At 41.0% G+C, this 23051-nt stretch overlaps 1 protein-coding gene across 3 annotated transcripts; it reads left to right on the plus strand.

Annotated features, from left to right (window-relative positions):
- The first annotated feature begins 664 nt into the window (after window positions 1-664).
- On the plus strand, window positions 665-22894 carry mms22l (MMS22-like, DNA repair protein). Of its 3 annotated transcripts, none has more exons than XM_086077699.1 (26): window positions 665-794; window positions 1090-1274; window positions 1361-1486; window positions 2043-2095; window positions 2354-2441; window positions 2519-2696; window positions 2976-3069; window positions 3808-3938; window positions 5717-5830; window positions 5907-6083; window positions 6471-6533; window positions 6650-6769; window positions 8011-8243; window positions 10659-10875; window positions 10952-11241; window positions 17393-17571; window positions 17788-17938; window positions 18140-18267; window positions 19407-19549; window positions 19720-19876; window positions 19960-20105; window positions 21234-21445; window positions 21528-21694; window positions 22207-22303; window positions 22388-22555; window positions 22635-22894. In XM_086077699.1, the coding sequence occupies exons 2-26, from the start codon at window positions 1108-1110 to the stop codon at window positions 22708-22710; spliced, it is 3675 nt and encodes a 1224-aa protein (XP_085933825.1). In that variant the 5' UTR covers window positions 665-794; window positions 1090-1107; the 3' UTR covers window positions 22711-22894. The 3 variants fall into 3 exon arrangements, with proteins under 3 accessions (XP_085933825.1, XP_085933827.1, XP_085933826.1); XM_086077701.1 differs by having other exon boundaries at window positions 18161-18267; XM_086077700.1 differs by having other exon boundaries at window positions 690-788.
- Window positions 22895-23051: the final 157 nt, after the last annotated feature.

The following is a 23051-nucleotide window of genomic DNA, read 5'->3' on the forward strand; positions in this document are numbered from 1 at the left end:
CCAAATCATTTTTTGTAGATCACAACCCTTTACATCCACAGCCACTTCAGTTGATATTAGATACACTTGCACAACAGATTGTGATCCAGTACATGACATCAAATCAAATCATCTGAGATAATAAGTCGCAGTTTTTTTTATGCTATCAAATATTAATTCATGCAATGTATATTAACCTAAAATAACATTTCCGTTTGTGGTTGTAGTTTGGAGTGACGCGGAGTTGCAATTCATCATACTGTGAAAAGAGAATTGATGTTAGATTAGATTAGATTTATCAGATTGGTAAATGGTGCGTTGTTGCTTTGGTGAACACTTTTTACAAGTACAATGTGTGGATAATATCCCAGTGTTCTCATTCACGGAATTTTCTGACTGATATCATTCAGATTAGGCATTAAAAATGAATAATTATCCTTACCTATAAACATTGTTTTGCTAACATTGTGAACTGACTAAAAATATGCTATATAAAATCATGTTCTTAATTAAGGTCAATGGTTAGGACATAGGCAGAGATTGGAAGATTTTTCTTTAAACCGACCTTGAATGGGGTTAAGGGAATGAATTCAAGGATACGTTTTCTGCCAAGCAGCATTGACTTGTATTTGTAAATCCACGCCCATTGTTACACTTCGGACCAATCAAAGACCTCAACGTTTCTTCGCGCATGCGCAATACGAACGCGCGGGACAATCCCGGAACACAAACAATACGAGGCTGACAGAAAGCTGCGTCGTCCGCTGTTTAAAATGAGCGGAATACTTCTTCACATATAAAGATAACAAGTAAAGGTTTGTTCATGATTTAGCTCAGTTCGATTATCTGCTTGATTAAAAAAAAAAAAAGCCAAACATGTTTTGAGTTTAATTTTACGATGATTGGAGTCAAGTAAAGGAACACTAGTACGGCACTGTAAAAATTACGGACATAACCTAACGTATCATTCTTTAAAGCGCGTTCACGTCTTACTAATTATTGTGGAGGTTCACTGTAAACACAAAACGGAATTTACTGCAACATTATTTTTGCGGCATTTCTGTGTTCAAACTTCCTATTGCATTTTTATTTATTTATTTCTAATTTAAGGTGCGAGTGAGGAGCAGCATGGCAGACGACTTCAGCCAATCCCTCACCCCTCCAGTCTCCCCAACAGATGGTCTGTGTGAGCTTTCCCCAGCCAGACCACCATGGTTCTGCTGCGCTGAAGCTAAGGAGGATTCAACTGGGGGAGTCTCAAGCGAGGGGTACACTGCTAGAGGTTCACTGAAAAGGTAAAACATTTTCATTAAAAGTGCTTTACAAACTTGCTGCATGAATTAACAAAATCATAATAACATGAAATGAACCCACTACGCAGGCTGCTGCTGTGTCTCGATCCAGCCCCTGCAGAGTATGACAGTGACACAGTGGAGATCTTTGGTTTAACCTGGGTTACAGAGACAGCATTGGTTGAGTCAACAAAACTACTCTTTGGCTTACTCAGGTAAGACAATCCAATCCACCTTTGTTTATAAAGCACTTTCAAAACAACACCGACAGAAGTGCTGTGCAAAAATCAAAGAAAAGGACACAAAATAGGCAGAAAAAGGCACAAAATAGGCAGAAAAAGGCACAGAATAGGCAACAACACTAAAAAAATAGCAAAAGCAATACAAATAATAAAAGGCACAGATAATTAAACATAAACTATCAAAGTAACAAAGTCAATACTCAAGCCGGGTTAATTGCCAGTAAGAATAAATAACTTTATGGCTTACAGACTGGAAGTGAATTGACCTGTCTCGGCGCGGCCGCTGAAAAGGCCCGATCACATCTCAACCTACTATTAGTTTTAAAACAAGACACAAAGCTCAGTTCCGTTTGCATGTTCCAAGGAACATCTGTGCATCAATCCCTTTTCTGTGCAGTTTGCTTTGTACTCATTAGGGTCTTAAGTGAGGTGGTACACCATGGACTGCTCACCAATAATTTGCAATTAACATAAAACTCTCAATCCAGTTTCACTAATATACTTTTTATGGCTTTTTGTTACATTTCAGGCAAAAGGTCTACAGGCTTGAGACTATGGCACAGCAGATCTCACATGACTTTGGTAAGCATGATTTGATATCTATCCCGCAGCAGTGTGTCTAATTTTTTGGCTTTTAGTAAATATGGAAAAATGATTTCCTCTCAGTAGACTATAATTAACAACCATACTGTAAATAGCATAGTATTTACAATACATGTCAGAAGAAACATTTACCATACAATTTTTTTGTGGACTAAGATGGACAACTAATGTTTCTATTATGTTGATTAAATATTGATTACATGCAGTCTGAGTTGAAAAATGTCTTGTGTGTCTTAGGTCAAAGAGGCAATCTTCACTATGAGGCCTCTGAGCTCAGACAGCAGTGTGTCTCATTTCTTCAATATGTTAAAGTGTTCCTCCACAGGTAATCTTTTTGACACAAAACCATTGGCAGAATTTCTGCGTATTGTCTCTTTAATCTATCTGACTTTATTTGCTCAGACACCTGAAGATTTCTTGCAGCCTCGATGCACATCCACCCCACCCTTATGAGGAGTTGGAGGGTCAATTTCCATCTGTTCTAGTGGAAGAGTTGTTTGGCATCATTCTCCTCATTGGACGTCTTAAAGACCAGCCCGTCAATATTCAGAATGCTTTCACTATACAGAATCCTGGAAAGGTACACCTAATGGTTTGGGTTTACATAAAGGAAACTTTAGGAAGGAAAGGAACCTTTGTTAGTTATAGGGCACATCTGTGAAGAAATAATACAATAAGTTTGTAGTTGCTGTAGACGTTATGACTAAACAAATAATTCAATATGAAAAACAAAATTCATAACTTTGTGAATGTAAAATGTTGATGAACAGTACACAAGCAAACACACACAAGTTTTAGAAGTCTAAAGATTTGATGGTGTTCTATCTTGCTGGTAAAATATTCTGTGTTATTACTGCAGATTTTTCCTCCCTCTTGGCATTTGCTGCACCTTCACCTTGATATCCACTGGTCAGTCTTGGAGATCCTCCACTTGTTTGGCCACAAGATGCAAGGTGCAATATGTTGTTGAAAAACAGTAGCTTATGATGGCTTAGTAAAAGACAAAAGGGGAAATCAACCTAAAACATTTATTGACAAGAATATGTTATATGTGATCTCACTAGTCTAAATATGACATCCTAATTAATATTACATTTGTGAAATATGAGTTATGCAGCAAAATCCGGCCATTTTTATCCATCTAAGGGGGCGGCCATTTTGCCACTTGCTGTCAACTGAAGATGACATCACAGATGCTCAGGACTCAGACAATGACCAATCACAGCTCACCTGGTTTCTGAAGCTGAGCTGTGATTGGTTGTTACCTGAGACCTAAGCAAATGTGTTGTCGTTTTCACTCGACAGTGTGGCAAAATGGCCGCCTTCTGATACTGATAAAAACTGGATTTTGCTGCGTAACTCATATTCCACTAATGCAATATTAACTAGAATACTGTATTTAGTCTAGTAGGGCTGCATAGAACATATTATAGTCAATATTTTTTTGGGGGGTGGGGTGGGGGAAGTTACTTGCCCTTTAATGATTTTTAACGATGCCATTGTCACACATTAACAATATATAGGACAAACACTTTTTAGATAGAAAAATTTTAAAGTGTTTAATAGACACGAAAGTATATTTTCTCTTATCTTGAGGTTGGTGGTGATGTGTCGTCACGCTAGCAGAACAGGCATACGCTTTTCTGACCTTTAGATGTGGTCCTAACCATTTTTGATCCTCTTCTGCCCAGGCCAGGTGGTGTATGCGCACCAGTTTGTGAACCTGACGGGAGAGAACTTGACTGATACCAGTCTGTTTGAGGAACACCTGTGCAGCCTCCTGTGTGACCTTACTGGCCTGGCCATGGGCAAATACAGCAAGGTGGATGTTAATAATAATAATAATGCATCAGGTTTATATTAGGGATGCACCGAAATGAAAATATTTGGCCGGAAATGAGAAAAGCTTGGCCGAAAACTGAAATGCCATAAAAACAAACAAACAATGTTTAGTATCATTAGCTACAGTCCACTCCACATTTTCAACACGTATTACTACAGTAATGATTGAGAAATAAATGAGGTGGATGAATGAAAATATCCACAAGCAGTGCAGTGCAGCGTCATGTCATTGCGTTTGTTATTCTATGATAAATAAAGTTGTCGTTAAGCACACAGACACAGTGCTTTTCTGCACATTGTTGGACGTAATAATCTGGAGATGAAGCTTTACTTTTGTGAACTTTTTCAAGTGTCGTCTCTCGTCAGCCTCAATTGATTTGGGTCGCTGCTGATAACGCAGCTCTCGTCTCGGTCATGAGAAATAAATTCATTTATCATGTAAAGGAACCGGGCGCCGTGTTGCTTATTCAACGGGGGTTTATTTGCATTTCAGCAGCAAACAATTTGCTACAACACTTCAGTTGCAGAATAACAAGTTTGATCGCTGTAAACTAGCGCGTAGCTGCTACACGTACACACTTGCCTTGTGTTGTCTTCCGTGTCTTCTTCTCTCGCTGGCACACACACCATATGGAGATCACGCTAATACTTTGTGCCGTTGCCAATATTCCTCGCCGCTGATTTGAGATAGCGTCGACTGGGTTAGCCTCAAGACGCTAGCTTTCAGCTATTGCTCATTAATTAATATTGAGGCGGAACGCTCACCCCAGCGTTTAATTCATACATACTTGCAGCAGTTTTTTTGCTTGCGTTACCACAACATCCTATTTCAGCAATGTTTTTTCGGCTCCAATTTTCTTTTGGCCAAATGCCAAAAATGCATATTTTCCTCATTTTCGGTGGCCAAATATTCGGTGCATCACCAGTTGATATAGCACTTTTCTGGACACTCAAAGAGTAAGCTACTTAAGTAGCCTTAGCTGCCCTGGGGCAGGCTGACGGAAGCGTGGCTGCCATTTTGCGCCTACGGCCCCTCCGACCACCACCAAACATTCACACCTTTCAGACACCAGTGTGAGTGGCACTGGAGGCAATGTGTGTTAAGTGTCCTGCCCAAGGACACAACACATGACTTGGTGAGAGCGGGGATCGAACAGCCAACCATCCAATTACTGGTCGACTGGCTCTACCTCCTGAGCCACGTGTATTATTGTTGTGTTTTGGTTATAGAGAAGAGAGAGCAAGTACTTTCATTAAAATTCCATGATGAAAGCCAACATGTCAACTAGTCGCTGATACTACTGTCGTTGATATTTTTTCAGTACAGTACTAAAATTTAAAACAATCACACAAGAAGGGAATGCTTTGCAAATCTGCTTACAGACCAAATTTATACAAAAACTTTAAGGCTAGAGCGTCAACGTGATGCCTGCTATTATGGGACATTATTTCTAGCTGGAGGAAAATAATTTTGTTCTGTGTGCTTGCAGCTGGGATAGCCATGTAACAATTGCACAACTCTAAACAGGAATCCCGTCCTTGGGCCAAAAACCTACAAAAAAACCCATTAATGAACCTCCACAATACATTTCCTACAAAAAATGGAGGCTTGTGTCCCACAAAATAAACAAACAAAAATAATGCCGCAAAAAAGTTTATAAATAGTGCCGAATAGTGAGGATTTTTGGGGAAATATGTTTATATTCCCAGTGTACTGTATTTATTTATTTTATTTATTTTATTTTTTTATTTTTTTAGGTGAGGCCTACAGAGGTTCTTAGCAGTCATCATTACCTCTGCTCTTGCACCAAAGAGCTGTGGATCCTGATCATTCACCTTTTGCAATACAGGAATAAAACGCTACACTCACAGGTGATATCGATGCTAATGTGTGCATATTTGTAAAAATGAGATGTATATTCATTAGTTTGTCCCTCTTATTTCTTAGTCCTTTTGGAGCTATATGAACACATTGCTGAGGCCTCTAGTGTCAGGACAACCTGCAGCAGAACAGTTCAGTGGCCTCCCTACGCATTGCAAGGACCCTCTCGGATTCACGTGGTGGCTGCTCACTCATCTAGCAATGTCAGGCCAGTACAGTCCAAATGGCGTAATACAAGATGAGGTAAGTGGTAAGACATCACAATGTTCAATAGATAGTTTTGAATTACATAGTTTGTAAAAGTGTCAAAGTGTCAGTGTGGTAATTGAATCATCATTTAAGTTTTATTTTTTTTACTACTGTATATTTAAGAGCTGTGGATATCATTACGGTGTTTTACCATAATATGAAATGTACGTTTTAGGAACAAAACCTCCGCCTCATTTTTGATGAGCACATAGGCCTACTATGCTACTACATTTATGTTTTAGTGTTTTTTGGGGTGCTAATTAGACTTTGAGGTGTAAAAAAGTTTGAGAACCTCTGATCTACAGTATAATAGTATGTTAATAAGTGTTGTTTATTTTGTTTTGTGTATCATACTAACTCTTTCATGATCCATATCTGCAGGCATCCCTAGATGACAATTGGGCATTTGTGGAAGAGTTGCTTAAGTTGACTTGTAAGCCGCAGGTCAGCATTTTTTCTAACTTATCAAACATAATGAAAACAAGTCTTTTTTTTTTTAAGGTCAGTGTTGATTACAGCACCAGTTTGCATTGTATGTGTATTTGTCTGTATAATCATAGGGAGGTCTTGGAGAGGAGCAGATCAGAATGCATGTGCACTGTTGTCTCTCTATGTGTCTACTGTGGAAACCCAGTACCAGTGCCGTTTCCACCCTCTGGGACTACTACAGTAAAAACCTGGTGAGGTCAAATATTTTATTTAGTCAAGTACTTTACATCCATAGTGATTTTAAGTAGTAATCTACTGAATTTCCTCATCTAATAAGTGTCTGTGGTGTTTATTAGCAACAGATCAGAGAGAACTCGGGCTCCATTAAGGCGTTGGTGTGCTTTTCAGGGTGGTTGGCCTAATTTGTACTAATGCAACATTATTTTTAGGTTTTGCTGCGGAGATTTTTGCAGCTCTTTTTCTTTAAACTCCAACGACATCTATTGCAATAAACGGTTAGATGCCATTTTTTTTCTCTATTCATTGGAAGGGGTTAATCAAAACAAGGAAAAAGCAAGGTGACTATTTGAGGTATGATTTGGATGATGCACGTCACACACCCAGCTATTATCTGTTATGCCCCTCATTTAAAAAAACAAAAACAAAAAAACTAGGGTACGTGAGAAATGTTCCAAGGCTCTCTTTTCAGACCTTCCGCTATTAGGCTCTTAGGCACTTTTAAAACGCATCTCAATTTTTGGGCTTTTGCCTCAGCATGAGACTCAGCATTGTTTCAGTGTTTTATGGTGTCTGCTGTATTTTGTGTTATTAATTTATTGCTACTTATTTTATTTACTTATTCACTTATTAATTCATTATTTATTTTATTTACTTATCTAATTACGATCTTTATTAATGAGCTTATTTTGTGTTATTTTGTTTATAGCACTTTGTATACATCAATGGTTGTTTTTTAAGTACTTTATAAATAAAGTGGAGTTGTGTTGAGTTGAAACACATGGGGAACAAAGAAAACATTGACTGACTTGGTAATAGAACAAGCATACAAATGCCATATTCAAATCAATTTCTCTACTACAGTGTTCCCCGGCATATTCATGATTCAGTAGTACTTGTGAATTCACCTAATCGCTGATAGTTTTGAAACCTATCCTCCATTGGTTGCTGAAAAACTCGCTTATTCACTTTATTGTGCTCAGGCCAAAGCCTCGTCTAATAAACAGAAATTGTTCTTTGTTGCCACCTTGGAGAGGGGTGGAGCTTCCGTCATACAGGCCATAACCCTTTCTAATAGAAAAGTGGTGCTTTGACACAGCTATAGGCAATAATAAATGTTCTGGCCAGGTGCTTCATTTACTTGCAGAATTTTTGTGTCTTTCTGTTTGCACTAATTAAAATGCTTATAGTCAATTTGATGTAATATCCAAAGTCATATATAGTTGTAATGTTCCATTCTGTCTCTGTAATCCAGGGTGCCTCATTCACTGTACCGTGGCTTGGATTGAGCGGTCTGGGCACTTTGTGCAAGACACCCCTGTCTCTTTTGGAGCAGGTACGCACCTACTGCGAGCCGTCGCCCCTGCGCTCCCCAGGACACACCCAACTGTACCGTTCAGCCAGTTCATTCCACATCTTCCTGCGAGTGCTGGCGCTGTGCCTGTCTCAGGACAGCGGGGGAGTACCACAGAGACAGATCAAAGGAAGGTAAAGCTTGACTGTTGACATGAAACCAAATCTCGTGTCAAATGACACACATGCAACATACTGCTCAATACAGTAGTTACGCTTCACTATGCTTTTCTGTCTTAATGGAAAGAGCCCATCTTGCATGAAGCTTTTTTTAATTTACTAGGTGTCCTAGTCAGCCACCTGCGCGTCATCACAGAAAAACAAATAGAACAGCACCTGCTCTTTCCAGAATTGCGGTGTGTTTTCAGAGACCGTGAGTGATTCTCAGAACACTGGTTGTGTCATGGGTGCTGTGGGAAATGATCCAATTTGACTCAGTTAATTTGTCCAAAAATCTTCATTTATTAATTATAAATACAGTCTATTTTGTTCCTTAACCTGTATGGCAGCGATGTATAGTGACAGTCTTTGGATTATCATATACATATCACATGCAGGCTGGGTCCCAAAATGAGGCAGCCATAGATAAGTCCGACTAATGACTTCCCTCTGTCTGGAATGTTGCTCAGTAGCATTGCAGACATGGGGGCTAATTAGCTAACGAGCGTGGCGGTTAATTCGCCTTAGCAAAGCTGTGGTGGTTTCCAACATGGATAGCGAGGGGGCTTGTGTGGCAGGCTGGAACATGGCCAGATACCCCCCTTTGTTTCCCTCAACCAAAGCTATCACTCTTCCTACCCCCCTCAGCAGGCTCTACTGTATTCCTATAATATTTGGGTAATCCTGGCTGGCCTAGGGAAACATCCCTCATGGCCACGTTAATGCGAGACACTTTAGCCGTGTTAATCTCCAGAACCAGAAATTTGGAACATCTGCTTGGCTGCGGGGAAAACACGGTCTCAAATAAACAAATAGAACAGGGGGGAGAACGCCAAAAATCCCCAGTGTGTCGTTGATATCCTTTTGAGATGCCAGACGTTCATCTATTGAAATATCTGGCTACTCACTTTGCTCATCTTTTTTTTTTATATTCCCTATGCAGCATGCAACCTCTGTTTTACTTCGGTTGGTTGGTATGCTTTATATATATTAGGGGTGTCAAAATTAGTGAGTTAATTTAATGTTCTACTAACAAATTTTTTGAACTCGCGATTAATGATCGTCCCTTACTTGGAAAGCCTGTACTGGGGGAATTCGCAATTCAGCAGACACGCCCGCGTCAAAATTTAGCAGTAATAAATTGAATAATAATGCATGTATTTGTGGAGACTAGGGTAAAAATCTGCAGAATTTCACAAGTTACTTCATGTTAAAGATTAGATGGCTCTTAATGCAATGATGCCATCTAGTGGCAGAAAAATCACCAACGCAAATCACTAGTTTTTTACAGTAGCTACAGTACATCTTTTTAATTTTAACTGAATTTTATGAATTATTATTAAATTACTGCATCAGTGACTAAAATATATTTTAGTCACTAAAATATATTTTAGTCACTGATATTTCTATTAGTTAATTTTTTTGGGACTTTTATGTTAACAAGTGCATGAAAACTTAAATAATATATATATATAAATTATTTATTCAATTATATAATGCCTAGATAAGTTAAGTGCTGAAGTACATGTACAATCCACATGTTTACATATCACTGTTTTATGAAACATGCATTATTGTTGTAATCTGATTTACTGATTGTGTTTGCAACTTTGCACCAGCAATTAGATTATTTTTCAAAAACACCCAGCCCAACTTTGACAGTAGTTTGTCTCGGGACATGTCACTGTTGGTGTTTTGACCCGCGTAGCATCACGATTCACCTGTGCAGACTGGCATGTTTGTTTGTCTGTGGTTTTGGGAGGAAGGGGGGTAATGGGCTCTTTTTTATTTCTTACAGGTGAGCAGAATGCGAACTGGAAGTGTGGCACTGTGTGTGTGAATGTGTATGTTTGTGTGTGTTTCTATTGATCCTTCTTTGGTGTTGCTGTAAATTGGTTTGGTTGTGGAGAGGGACCAAGCGCCTACTGCTGTGTGTCTGAGTGTCTCTGACATTTAACATGATCTTTAAAGGCATTTCTCTACAGTGCCCCCAGGATCTAACAGAATGCTGGGCGTTTCGCTATTCTTATTCCGTCTCCCACTTTAACCCCCGCCCCCCACCCGCCCCCTGACGCACGCACACACACACACACACACACACACACACACACACATGCACACGCATGGCTGGCCAGATTTTCCCCTTGGTGCTGTTAGGGGGATGGAGGCAGGTGGTCGAGAGCATCATGGGAGTGGAAAGTTTAGTCACTGCAGACTAAAAAAGGATGTTACCTCTGAAGTGATTCTAAATGGAACAACATTTTGTGTTGAATGTTGCACTAATTTCTTTAAACTATCTAATAATTCTATCTGATAAATAAACAAGCACACTTTAAACCAAAGTGTTAATTGTTTTTTTGTCCTATCACTGGCGTTGTTGTCCTTTTTCAGGATTTGCTCCAAATTCTCTTCAAAGAAGATGAAGGACCTGACGGAGGCCGGCCTCATGAACTTCCTGCTTCTGTTTCTAGTGGTTGCCAGGAAGATGGAGGTGGAGGACGTTGCCAGTAAAATCTGTGAGTTGTTGGCCTTCTTGCCATCTGACTGCCCCCCAGGACACCGCACGTTGGTATGGAGGGGACAGCTGGCACTGGTGTTGTTATTTCAGGTAGGTTTGATCATCCAAAAGGTGTAAGACTAATTTGGAAGTCCAGGACAATTGACATTTGTGTTCTTTGGTCTAGGAGAAAGGCTTGGATCTTGGCCCCCTAGCTAGTGGGCTGGCCACATCTTTCAACAATATCGCTAAGGAGTTCTACAACAAAACTACCGAGATGTCTCGTAAACTTACCCTCTGGGGGCCTCTTGGATCATACTTGGAGGGGGTGGCTGAAGTGTTTGAAACAAGCAGCCGGCTCAACTTATCAGAGGAAAAACTTCTCAGTGAAGGCTTTGACTGGTTGCTGCGGGCCTGCCGTCAGTCCGAACTAAACTCGGTACTTGGCTTTCTGCAGACTGTCCTCGCTCAGCTCAGGTGAGAGGGTAATCATCTCACATTCCCAACCTTTCTCTCTCTGTTTTTTTATCCCACTGATTACTATTCTCTCTCTCATAAGCCCCTTTCGCACTAGCTATCTACGTAAATTGCGTGGTTAAGTCTACCAGAAAATGTGCCCAGTTTTAAATAGAATCAGAGGCCAAATGTTGCCAGAAAGTGTGACATTTTGCCACAAGGCTCACTGCTGCTGGCGCTGTCTCAGACGCTGGCACTGACGTCACCACACATCATTTGAATTATCTTTGTCATTGGACACAATCAATCACCAATATTGGTGTCTTAAAGTAGGGCTGGGTTTAAACAATCAAATAATCAATATCGGATCCATTTCCTTTTCCAGCCTGGTATCGATTCATAAAATCATGAATCTTACATTTTTCTTACATTTATGAAAGACCTAATTTATTGCACTTTAAGGTAATTCAGAATTTATATTTACAATTATTGAATTAGAATTATGAAAATATTTTCATATCTCATCCTTGCTGATGTCAATGTTTGTCAGAGTCCAATAGTGACTGGAAAGGTGGATCTCAAAATCACGGGCAGCAGTGAGGGCGTAACAAAGATGTATTACAGTCCAAATTGGGTAAATAACAAAACCGAGCCAGGTTACAAAAATGGGAAAACAAGCTGCTTGCAAAAGGCAAGGTAACAGAACACCGCAAACAGCTCTGGGACATTAAATAAAAACATATGAAAACAACAGTCAAAAAGGCAAAACACAAAACGACGTAGCAAAACTTACGCAGCAACTAAGACGAGAGTAGAGCAAAACTATGGCGAAAAACACACTTGACTACGCCTGTAAGTCCAGTTGGCGTCTGGGTTCATATAAAGTCCTAATTTGCTGATGTGTGGCGCTGGAGGAACGCCCCCTCAATCACTCCGAAACTGAAATGAAAAAAAGAACAGCACTTGAGAGCCCTGCACCATGACATTGTTTGTGTAACACTTTAGTGATATCATTATAACACGTGTTACTTTCATTAATAAACTAATTAATTTACCCAGTTACTGCCTCTGCAGTAAATTAATTTGGAATGTAATGTTTGTGGAGTTTTTATCATACTTTATATTGAAGAAGAATTTATGTTCCATAATTAAGCAATATCAGATTGAATTGAATCGAATCTAATCGAACTGAACTCTTCAAAATTGAATCTATTGAGGAAATTAGAATCCATACCCAGCCCTATTAAAAATATATTATTTGATACATTGGCCAATATCTGATATATTGCCCTATTATATAAAATAGAAGAACACAGATTTTACTTACTGTACAAATCAGTCTTTGTTAATTTCATAGACACAACACTTTTACGGTAATTTCTGGGCTGTAAGGCGCACCCGACTATAAGCCGCGCTAGCTGAATTTGGGGAATACTCGAGTTTGTTACACATATAAGCCGCATCCGACTGTAAGTCGCAGGTGCTTTCTTGTTACCACACCAGGTTTCCGCTACTTTCTTTCCCATAATGAGGGCGCAAATTGTCTCGCTCTCGTTCTGTCTCTCCTACTGTATTTGGGCTCACTTGATTTGTTTTGCTCTGCCTGTCGATCTTGTGCTTCCTTTATAGTGCGCCCCCTTGTGATCTGATGGATAAGCCTCACCTTTGTATTAGCCGCAGGGTCGAATGCAAGTGAAAAAAGTAGCGGCTTGTAGTCCAGAAATGACTGTACTTAAAATGTTGTATAATTGTCTTAATGTCTTATATTTGATAATGGTGGACATGGGTTAACAGTTGCATATGTCTTTATTTAGTCACAGCGATGCAATTTACAGAATGTTCAAACACTGCTTCAAAACAAACAAACAAACAAAAAAAACTAGAATGTTCTTCCCTAGGTACATAACAGCGTCTTACTGCGAGGACATTATTGACTTCAGGCACTAAAGCGTATCATTATTGTTTTACAAAGTCACAGCTTACATTGGAGTAAAACAAAAGCTGTTTTTCTCAGCTGAGTGCCTGTGTGTGTGTGCTGCAAGTTGCTGTGTGACACTCAGGCAGCGTGCACCAAAGCACAGACGAACAGGAGCAGCATCGGTTACATATTGACAGACAATTTATTGGTGATGCGCTATAAATCGGTTGGGTTCTAGTGCCAATTTGTCGTGGAGGCAATTTCAAAGCAACTAGTACAGTTAACACAAGTCTCAGGGAACCACATAACCTGCAGGTCCCTTTCACCAACGGAGTCCTGAATAGTGTTACAGGCCCATGGGACTCTATCAGGATCATGGGAAAAGCAGTTTGAGATGCAGCTAGTCTGAAGGTCATGAAGGCAGGGTCACCTGTAGGACGCAAGCTTTAGTTACATACTGGGACTCAGGTGTAGATGAGGTCCACAAGTGAAATGTAGCGGAGGGAAAGCTGGATGATTGGTTTACAGGGTTTTGAGTTACGGTTGTGCTTGAAAGTTTACAATGAGCACAACTTTAAATCTGCAAAAGCTGAACGTCGATTAATGATACGAAATGCTATGAATCGTCACCAACATTCACGTGCACATCTCTACTTATGCCAACTTCAACCCCTGAAAATATGAAATACCCCAGGGGTATGTAAACATTCAAGCACAACTGTATGTGTAATTGTGTATGTGAAAACGCAATACAGTATAAAGCTTTGAGGTGCAGGGTACTCTTACTGGGTTTTCATACTTCATTATTTCTTTAGTGTTTACATCCCACCTTCTCCACTATGCACACACAAAGCTATACACTTACACACACTACAAGTGAAACCTAACCTTGGTGTTACTCTCTTATTTCAATGTCTGGCTCCCATAGCACAAGATCTTGTTAGTGCACCTAATTCCCTAACTTTTCATCTCGCATCACGGGGTTAGGAGGGCGCACATTTGCACATTAATGGCCAAGGCAAGAGTGGAAAAGAGAAATCCCAGAGGCCCTCTCTGCTATGGGCCAGCCTCCGCTGACCCATTTAACTAGCAACAACAACGAAAAATGAGTATACATTTGTTTTTGTTACTCCCACAAATTAAAACTAACTATTAAGCTTGGCAATTCCTGGTTTATCGGTGTGGTCTCCCTGTGCTTTCCATGTTACATGATTAATTATTAACTGTGGTAATTTTTTTTAACTGTCAAATTGAGCAGGTGCATCATTATACCTATTAAGAGCCACATGGAATCTGCACACATTAAGATGATTATTGTGCCAATGGCTGAGGAAGTGGAGCGTCCGAGTGTTCACCCTTGATGGCACTTATACAAGAAGCCAGTCCCAAGCCTAATTCCTCAGTTTTATTCCTTGCCATGTCTCTCGGCTGTGGTAAGATGGGGGGTGCCGCTGGTTGATGAGGTGAGATGGCAGTGGCGCAACCCGTTGGATCTGTTTTCAGCAGAACCAATTAACAGCAGTCCCCTTGGCTTAATAGAAGGCAGGCCTTCCTTTGAGGTCATTACAGCCTCTCACTTGGTATCTCTCGCCTTTTGTTGTCAGGAGAATGTGGGCCACATCTCAGACAACGTTTACATGCAGTCAGTATGTGGGTTAAGGTCAAAATTCTGGTTTGATGACCCGTTTACATGCGTGAGTGGACACAGTTACGAATGTATACAACGCAATAGGGAACACGCCGATTTAAACGGTGACGCACAAGGTCATGATGCAAATAGACATAATTTTATTTTTACATTCTACCGTCAATAAAACACATTTTATTCATATCCCTCACCACACCAATAAAACAGTCGATTTCCTTCTGGCTCCAAAAGTGTGGTTCTGTGTTGTGTCGTCTTGTTATCTCGAGGGTAGAACAGTAATCAGTGTTTTTTTTTTAAGCTAGGATCCTTGTATGGGAGGATCCTTTGTTTGTTTGCATGCACGGTTGGTTGGTGGAAGAAAATAATAGCACGCTGTGTAGATGTGACGTACAACAATAAACTTTCAAGGTGAGGAACAAGGCTGTCGATCGTGCTTTGGAACACCTGAATGAGACCGCGAAAACAATATGAATCAGTGTATTTCGTACTGCACAAACTCAATTTATTATTTTTTAAATCCTCTCCGAATAACAAATATATAGTCACAAGTACTTACCAGCAATAAAGTGAGCCTCAGAAACCCTGTCAGCATCAGTCGGAATCCAGGCTTTGAGCGTACATGTACACCCTCCTGTTTGCTCGCAGCCATCACAGCATGTGACTAAACAGACCAATCACGAGAGATGATCTAGTTTGACTTTTGCATTCACTTAATAGAAACGGAAACACTGAATTAGTTTGTCTAGTCACTTCTATTTTATCCTATAGATAGTATTCACATGACGTCTTTGCTCCACATTGTGTGCTGTTCATGGGTCCATGGAATGTTGAATGGGAACGGACAAAGAAGTGTCCGGAATTGCAAAGATCAATCGAAAGGATTTCCAACCGACAAAGTCTACCAAAGTGTGTTCTGACCATTTTGATTAAGACAAATGTCATTGTAAGATGGTAAAAATGCCTTTACCATAATGTGATATGTGATATATGTGAGCCGCTAGCTCTGGCTAAAAATAGATTTGTGGTCAAGATGTTCGATTTTGAGATCTCTCCAAATACCCTCCTTAAGGTCTCTTATTTTCCTTTCCCAGCAGCCCAAAAGTTGAAATTCTTGAAAATCAGTGAAAATCAACAAAGTTGTGGTTGTTTTTGTTGTAACATGCTAGCGTTAGTAGCTAGTGCGGTCGGGAAATTAGCTAACTTGGTTCCGAGATAACGAGATTCTTCACCTCAAATTCACAAATGGTAAATGCACAGAGCAACCAATAAAAGCCGAAAGTAGAGAAGACGCAAAAATGTCCGTGTTTTGGGTTTGAGCCATCCTACCTCAGAGCATACGTTGCCATGTAGCCCGGTCTGGGCAGCGACATCGGCAAATGTTTGTAATCCAAATGATTCTACCAATCAAACATTTCAAAGGAGTGTTGAGCTAAATCTTCCGCATACGTCATCATCATCATCAACATCAATAACAAAAGAACATTCGGTGTAAACACAATAGAAACACTGCTGACACCCTCCATGAGAGGCAGACTCGCGACCCCGTCATGTCAGTGAATACTATCTATAGGCCTTTATTCTGTCATATAGCATTGAGCATTGCCCTAGGGAGAGTGAATGACACTTTTCCTGTTCCTTAGCCGAGGTTTTCTCTCAGCATGTCGAAGTTCCCTATCTCTACTCCTCATTCAAGCTGTTCTTCCATGTGTTCGAGTTGCTTCCGTGCATCCAGCCCTGCTCTCTGTTATGACTTTGTATTTATTTGGATATACCATAAAGAGTCTCTGTTATCCAACATCTTGCCTGCGTTTGAACTCAGAAGTCAAATCCCAAGCACTAGTTGGTGTCTGTGTTGTGTTGGCACCACGTTTAATGTATGTGTGTGTTTGCGGGTACACCTTGTAAGGATTGTCAGTTAGCAGGATTAAGTAGGGTCTCTGACGATGCCTTGTACAATGAGGGCTGATGGGTGTGAGAGGCCCATTCCGCAGTAGTAACGAGGCTAATGAATTCAGAGTCTAATCGATTGTCTCAGCTCTCTCTGGATTAGATGCAACCTTGCTGGAAGGGAAGAAGGGAAATGTGTGTGCGTTTGCGTGCCGATGGGGCTGGGATAGCGTGCGTATGAGGGAGGGGGTTCCTTCCCTCAACCCCAGCTTCCCCACACCCCCATCTGGGCAGTTGAGGGGGACAGAAGGATCACCTCCAGTCTAAATGAGATTACAGCTTCTTCAGCTGCTTATCTGGGCTAATGCCAGCCACCGTGGGGCTGCTCGTGAGGCTGCGGCGAGGGCCAGGGATGAGCCAGAAGAGCCAAAGTACATTGTGTGTACAGAGGATCAGCACTAGGCTCCCCCTCTATACCCATAATATCCTCCTCTCCTTCCACATCTCATCCTGCACTCTGCTGCTCCACACCGCAGCCCCCAGTAATCCCCCAGGAGGGAAGCAAGAAAACACTTAAGAAGCAGTGAGAGAGGAACAGTGGAGAAACAGGATTAATATTAAAAAAGGGGGGGGGGGAGTGAGGATGGTGGGGGAGACTGTAATCGTGCACACTAGGTTTGACTTTTGCATTGAACAGATTTGTTTATCTGTTTTTCCAGACGGGCACATCAACACTGTGTCCAGTCAAGACCCGCCTTGACCCGGATGGTGAGCAACAATGTTGTGAAAGAGCCTCACCTGGCGGTAGCAGACGCACTCTGGGACAACTTCTTCCCCCCACTACGCGATTTACGCCTCTCTCAGACTCCGCCAGCCCAGTTGGCAGATGCGGCTGCAGGTCAGTAACATCGTCAGCTGAAGAACACGCAGAGAGGGGCGGAGAGTGGAGGCGAAATTAAATGTTTTTGCCTTTTGAATTGATTGAAGAATTTTGAATAAATGAAGGGTGAGGAAGGTCAACTGTGATAGTTGATGATGGCACACGCACATCCCGCATGCACAAACTGAAACATGGACACATTGACCATTCTGAATTCATATTTCATGCCCTCAGGCTTCACTCTTCTGGCATTGGAGATGCCCGCCTCTGCCCGCCAGGACCTTCAACCCAATCCAGTTCAGTCCATCTTGCAATGCTTCGCCTGGGATGACATGATTCATCCACTTCTTGTCACGCGCTTCCTTCCGCATCTGCTTCAAAACAGGTTCGACTCACTCGGACCATACCCCAAAAAATAAATACTTTTTTAAATCACTTCTGATCTGGTCTGTCACATACGAGTGTTCACGCAAAATAATCTTTGGTTTACACCATATTTGTTATTCGGGTTCTAGTAAACTGTTGGGGCCAAATTATGTTCCCTTGAAGACTTTTGAAGCCCTTTGACCATGGATGTGATTTTCAGAGAGCTGTTGTCTTCACTCAGCGGCGATCGTGGTGCCGTTGTGTCTGCTTTGTCACAAAGTATGTCGGTCAGGGCCTGGTTCCGATGTGTTCTACAGCAACACCTTTGTGCATCTGAAAGCAGAGCAGGTAAAACCGCACTTGCTCTCCATGGTTTCATTTTGACTCCAGTGTTACTTTGATGTGCCGATTATTGCATTTTGTGTAATGCAGTGTTCCCTCGTTTTCCGCTCGGGTTAGATTGCAATAAATGAAATCCGCAAAGTAGTGAGCTTTATGTTTTTACATTTATTTGAAAGGTTTTATGACTCTAAAACCCCTCACCACACTGTATATATACCCTTTTTTGCACACAAAAAAATCCACAAAAAGTGCACCGCACTATAGCGAGGGAACGCGGTATACAGTACTTCAAAACTTCTGACTGTTGTGTCTGTTTTCTGCACCTGATGTGATGCTAATTCCCACTCAATGCCAGTTACAGAAGTTAAGCTAAGTGATGAATAAAATGGATGGTTACTCAGCCTTATTTCAATGTATTGGGTATGTCTGACAGCGGCCGATACCAATCACGACACTAAAGTAACTACCAGGAACTAAATGGCATGCATGGCTGAACATTTTTTTTTAAGTGAAATGTAGCCATGTCAATCGTCTCATATGTCCAATACAACACAACTTGTGTAAGTATATGAATGTTTATATTAGTGATGTTTGCAATACAATTTTTTCGTATATCTGTGATTCCCAGACTTCAATGCACTGAGATAGCCAAATAGGCTTATTAACTCATTCACTGCCATTGACGGTTGTCATTTGCACTGTTAGTTTATTACAAATGACTCTGAAATTCAAATTTTTATTTTGAACTTAAACTGCCTATGATCGTTTGCCTTTTGTCAGAAATAAACACAAGTTCTTTTTAAAATGATGTCATTGGTATAATACAAATTCCATGTATCCAAAGTACTAGTATCAGTTACTTGGTATCGGTATCAGTGAATATAGAGAGTTGAATAGTCATACTAGTGTCTGTATGAAAAAAAAGAAGTAACGTTGAACATCTCTAGTTTTAATCATAAAATAATATGTATGGTCATAAAAAAGACATTGATGGTGTCCCTAAACTGTTAGTTATTTAATCCCCCCCCAGCATGTAGGTGAAAAGACAAATGTGACTTTTCCTTGCCATATTTTTGTCAGCCTTGTTTGAGATCTGAAGTTGAACCCCTCTGTTACTTGTTTCCGACGCACCCGCCGCCCTCTAGACGTGGCTTTGGAGGAGCAGCTTTGTGAACTGACCCGCCAAGTGCTGCTGCTTCCTGAGGTGGACAATCTCCTGCAGAAAGCCAACCTCGGTCCCACAGCCGCCATCACAAAGCCCACCTCGGCCTTGGAGACGTTTGTGAAGGTGAACGCATACTCACGGGCGACACGTGCGCTATACTCTAAGCATGTCACTATCGCGTTGTGAACTGCAAGTCTCATACGGTACAAATAAGGCATACAGATTGACAAAACACATGTGTGAGAGATGTGTCCTGCTTTTCTCGCGCCTATCATTTTTTTTCCTGGGATCAGGCCGTGGGCCGAGTGTACAGCGGACTGCAGGTTTTGTCCGAGCGTTCAGCCATGGTGACTAGAGCTCTGGACTACATGGGAGACATCCTTAAATATATTAAACCCTCTTTAGTCAGCAAGAATCAGAAAGGAATTCAGCTGGCCTATTGGGCCGTAGGTAAGAGTCACATGACACAATTCAGGAAGTATGTGTCCAGGCAAGAAACAATTGTTTATCATTTGTTGGACCTTGTGTGCCAGGCTGCATCGTGAAGCACTGGAGCCCCCTGCTGGTCACATCCAAAGCGCAGCAGTTGCTCTTCGGCATTGTGGATCGGCTGCTCCTCCCTCATAACCTCACTCAGCAAGAAGCGGCTCTAAGAAACAGCTTGCCGCTCTATCTGCAGGTTTGGATCCAATGTGCAAGACACACACTCAGAAAACACACAATGATAGAATACAACTAGACAAAGTGTAATTTCTGCAGAATTTGCGTGGGAATGCTCAACAATGAATGCTTATAGCTGAATGCTAAGATTTGAATGCATGTGGAATGCTTGTGAAGTAAATTGAAAGATAAATGATGTGAAAATTACAAATTATTCATTGTAGTGTGAATGACATTAACTTATTCACTGCCATTGACGCCTATGAACGTCAAAAATTCATTTTAAACTATTTCTATTAGTTTAACCTTTTTTCCCACTTTTGTTAACAAGAGTATGAAAACCTAGACTTTTTTTTAAATAATCTTTTTTTTTAAGAAAAGTTTGTTAAAAATTAGGGACGGCAGGCGATTACAATTTTTAATTGTAATTTATCGCATGAAAAGTGGATTTTTTTTTAAAACTAATAGAAATAGTTCAAATGAATTGTTGACGTCTATAGCCGTCAATGGCAGTGAATGAGTTAAAGAAAATGGATGTGAAATTATTGGACAATGACTATTTCAAAAATCTGTGGTCCAACCTGGATTTGAACCCACGCACTGGCATGCCTGTGCAATGCCAGGTGGATGTTTTACCAATGAGCTAAGTGAGCTGTTTAAGGTCATGGCTAACGGCATATCTATATTGGAAATGGTCATCTGATGCTGAAAGGTATCACATGCATTTCATCATTTCAGTGAAATTTGAATGCATTTCCTGATAAGTCAGTTGGTATACCTGTATCTCACTTAGCATAATGGCCATGGATATATTTGCAATGTACGGTCGGAGGTGGATTTTGAACCCGCGACTTCCTGGTTACTGGACAGTCCACTTTACCAAGTGCGCCACCGAGCAGTATCAGACAGCTAGTACTGATGATCAGTTGCAAAGTGGGACTTAGAAAAAGTTCAATGTCAGTCCAATTGAAAAGGAATGGGGAAAAAGTTGATATTTAATGTTGAATTGTGGGAAAACTATAAGTAATGTGGAATCAGGAAGGCGTGAATTTTTGAAGCAATTTGAGCGGTGTAAATCGGAAGTATGATGTGGGAGGTTACAACTTATAATATATTTAAGTGGAGCAAATGACACATGCCCCTGCAGGGTCTGTCGGTGGCCTGCAGCGTTTCGCCGTCACAAGGAATGTACCTGAAGCAGCAGCTCCAGTCCATCATCCGTCGATATCTCGACCATTTCCTTCCCGCCTCACCTTCATTGGGCGGCATCGCCAACCATCCCGTGCTTCTGGCTGCATGCGAGGACATCCCAAACGGCCCCGGGGCTTTGCTGAGGAGGACCGTCCTGCAGGTGGTCTGGTAGGTCTCCAAAATCAAATCTGCCCCAAGTTTAAATTTCAACTCCCAATTTGTGGATTTTCCACTTTCGTTCTCCGATTAGTGAGAGCTTCCTTCAGTTCAAAGGTCATTGTCCCCCACCTCGCCTGGCGTCAGTCCTCTTATTCCTGTTGGAACTTCTAAGACGCAACAGCGACTCTGACGCCGAGCTCCTCACTCTGCCGCTTCCTTCTCTACTGCGCTGCTTGATGCTGGTCAATGACCCACAGGGTGAGCTTCAGTTGCTTAGGACCACTTTTCACTCCACAGGTGTCCCCTCAATAAATTGATTACATGAAATCGATATGATATTTACAGTACTCTCAGAGAAACCCTCATTTCCATGTGGTATGTCAAGGTGTGCCCCACCTCTCTTTTAACGTTAGCTGCTCAATAAACCATGTAAAATGTATTTATTTCAGTAGTGCTACTCATATAGTCATGAGTCACACAGTGATTCATTCCATGATTTTATTTTTAATAATTTTTGTTGAAATTAGTAATAACAAATTCATATCATGAAATTAGAATATTACATAAATACAAATATTTTTTAAATATAAAAGATCACAATTTGCCTTCTTAAAATGTATATATATATATTAAAAACAATGGCTATTACTTTGTGAAATAAACTATTGTAACACATCAACTTTACAATATTTTTAATGTATGAATTTGTCATCATATAATTGTGTATGAAAACTTTTCAGTGAAATCCCATCCTTGCTATTTTTGTGTAGTGAGGAAGACGAGCACAGACGCGGTCCAACTTGTAGTCGAGCGATGTGCCGCCGCGTCTGCACAAGGACCGTGCGAGCAGCTGCTGGCTGTCTTAAGGTAACTGTTATTAATGCGCTGCAGTGTTTGCAGTTGAGAGGCTCCACTCGATGCTTTTACTCTTTTCCTTTTTCATGTTCCAAGGTCATTTGTGGCCGAGAACGAGGGAGTCTATGACAGGCAGGTTTACAGCGTTGTCGAGACGGTGGCTATTTTAGATCCTCCTGTTGTTGAAGCCCTCATTCCCACCTTGTCTCTGGCTCTGAGAAGCAACGAACACAAGAGAGGGCTGGGCAAGAACGCCACCTTAAGGTGACCAAGTACATCAATCACACTCCGGTTTTGTTGTTGCTTTCTTTCACTTGACAGCTCCGCCTCTTTTGTTAAACAGAAGTGCATACAAGAAACTGCTGTGTCTTCTCGGGGAGAGCGGGCAGGCAGAAATTTCAAGTTTGGAAGCAGACTGAAGTTAAGACCTACAACCAGCTTCAAGCATCTTTTTATGTCATATTCGTTGCTGCCAAATGTCCATTTGTATTCCACTCAATACTGATTGTTAATGCCTGCAATGTATATGTGTGACCAGATTGTATTATACTGTATATATTGTACTGTACGAGCATATCATCTGCAATTAAATGTCATTCAAATTTCAAATGAGTTGTTTGATCATTTGTAAAGTGAGCACATTCAGGTGCTCTATATCTCTCATGGGTTGGAATTCCAAGTTGCACATGTAAAGGTGGCTGTCGGCAAGTAGAGTTCCCTATTGGGAGAAAATGGTGTGTCATTTTTTACAGTCTGTCCC

Source organism: Leptonotus elevatus, chromosome 6 (assembly GCF_054856555.1).
Source record: "Leptonotus elevatus isolate MCC_2025b chromosome 6, RoL_Lele_1.0, whole genome shotgun sequence".
In the NCBI taxonomy this organism is placed as follows: Eukaryota; Metazoa; Chordata; class Actinopteri; order Syngnathiformes; family Syngnathidae; genus Leptonotus; species Leptonotus elevatus.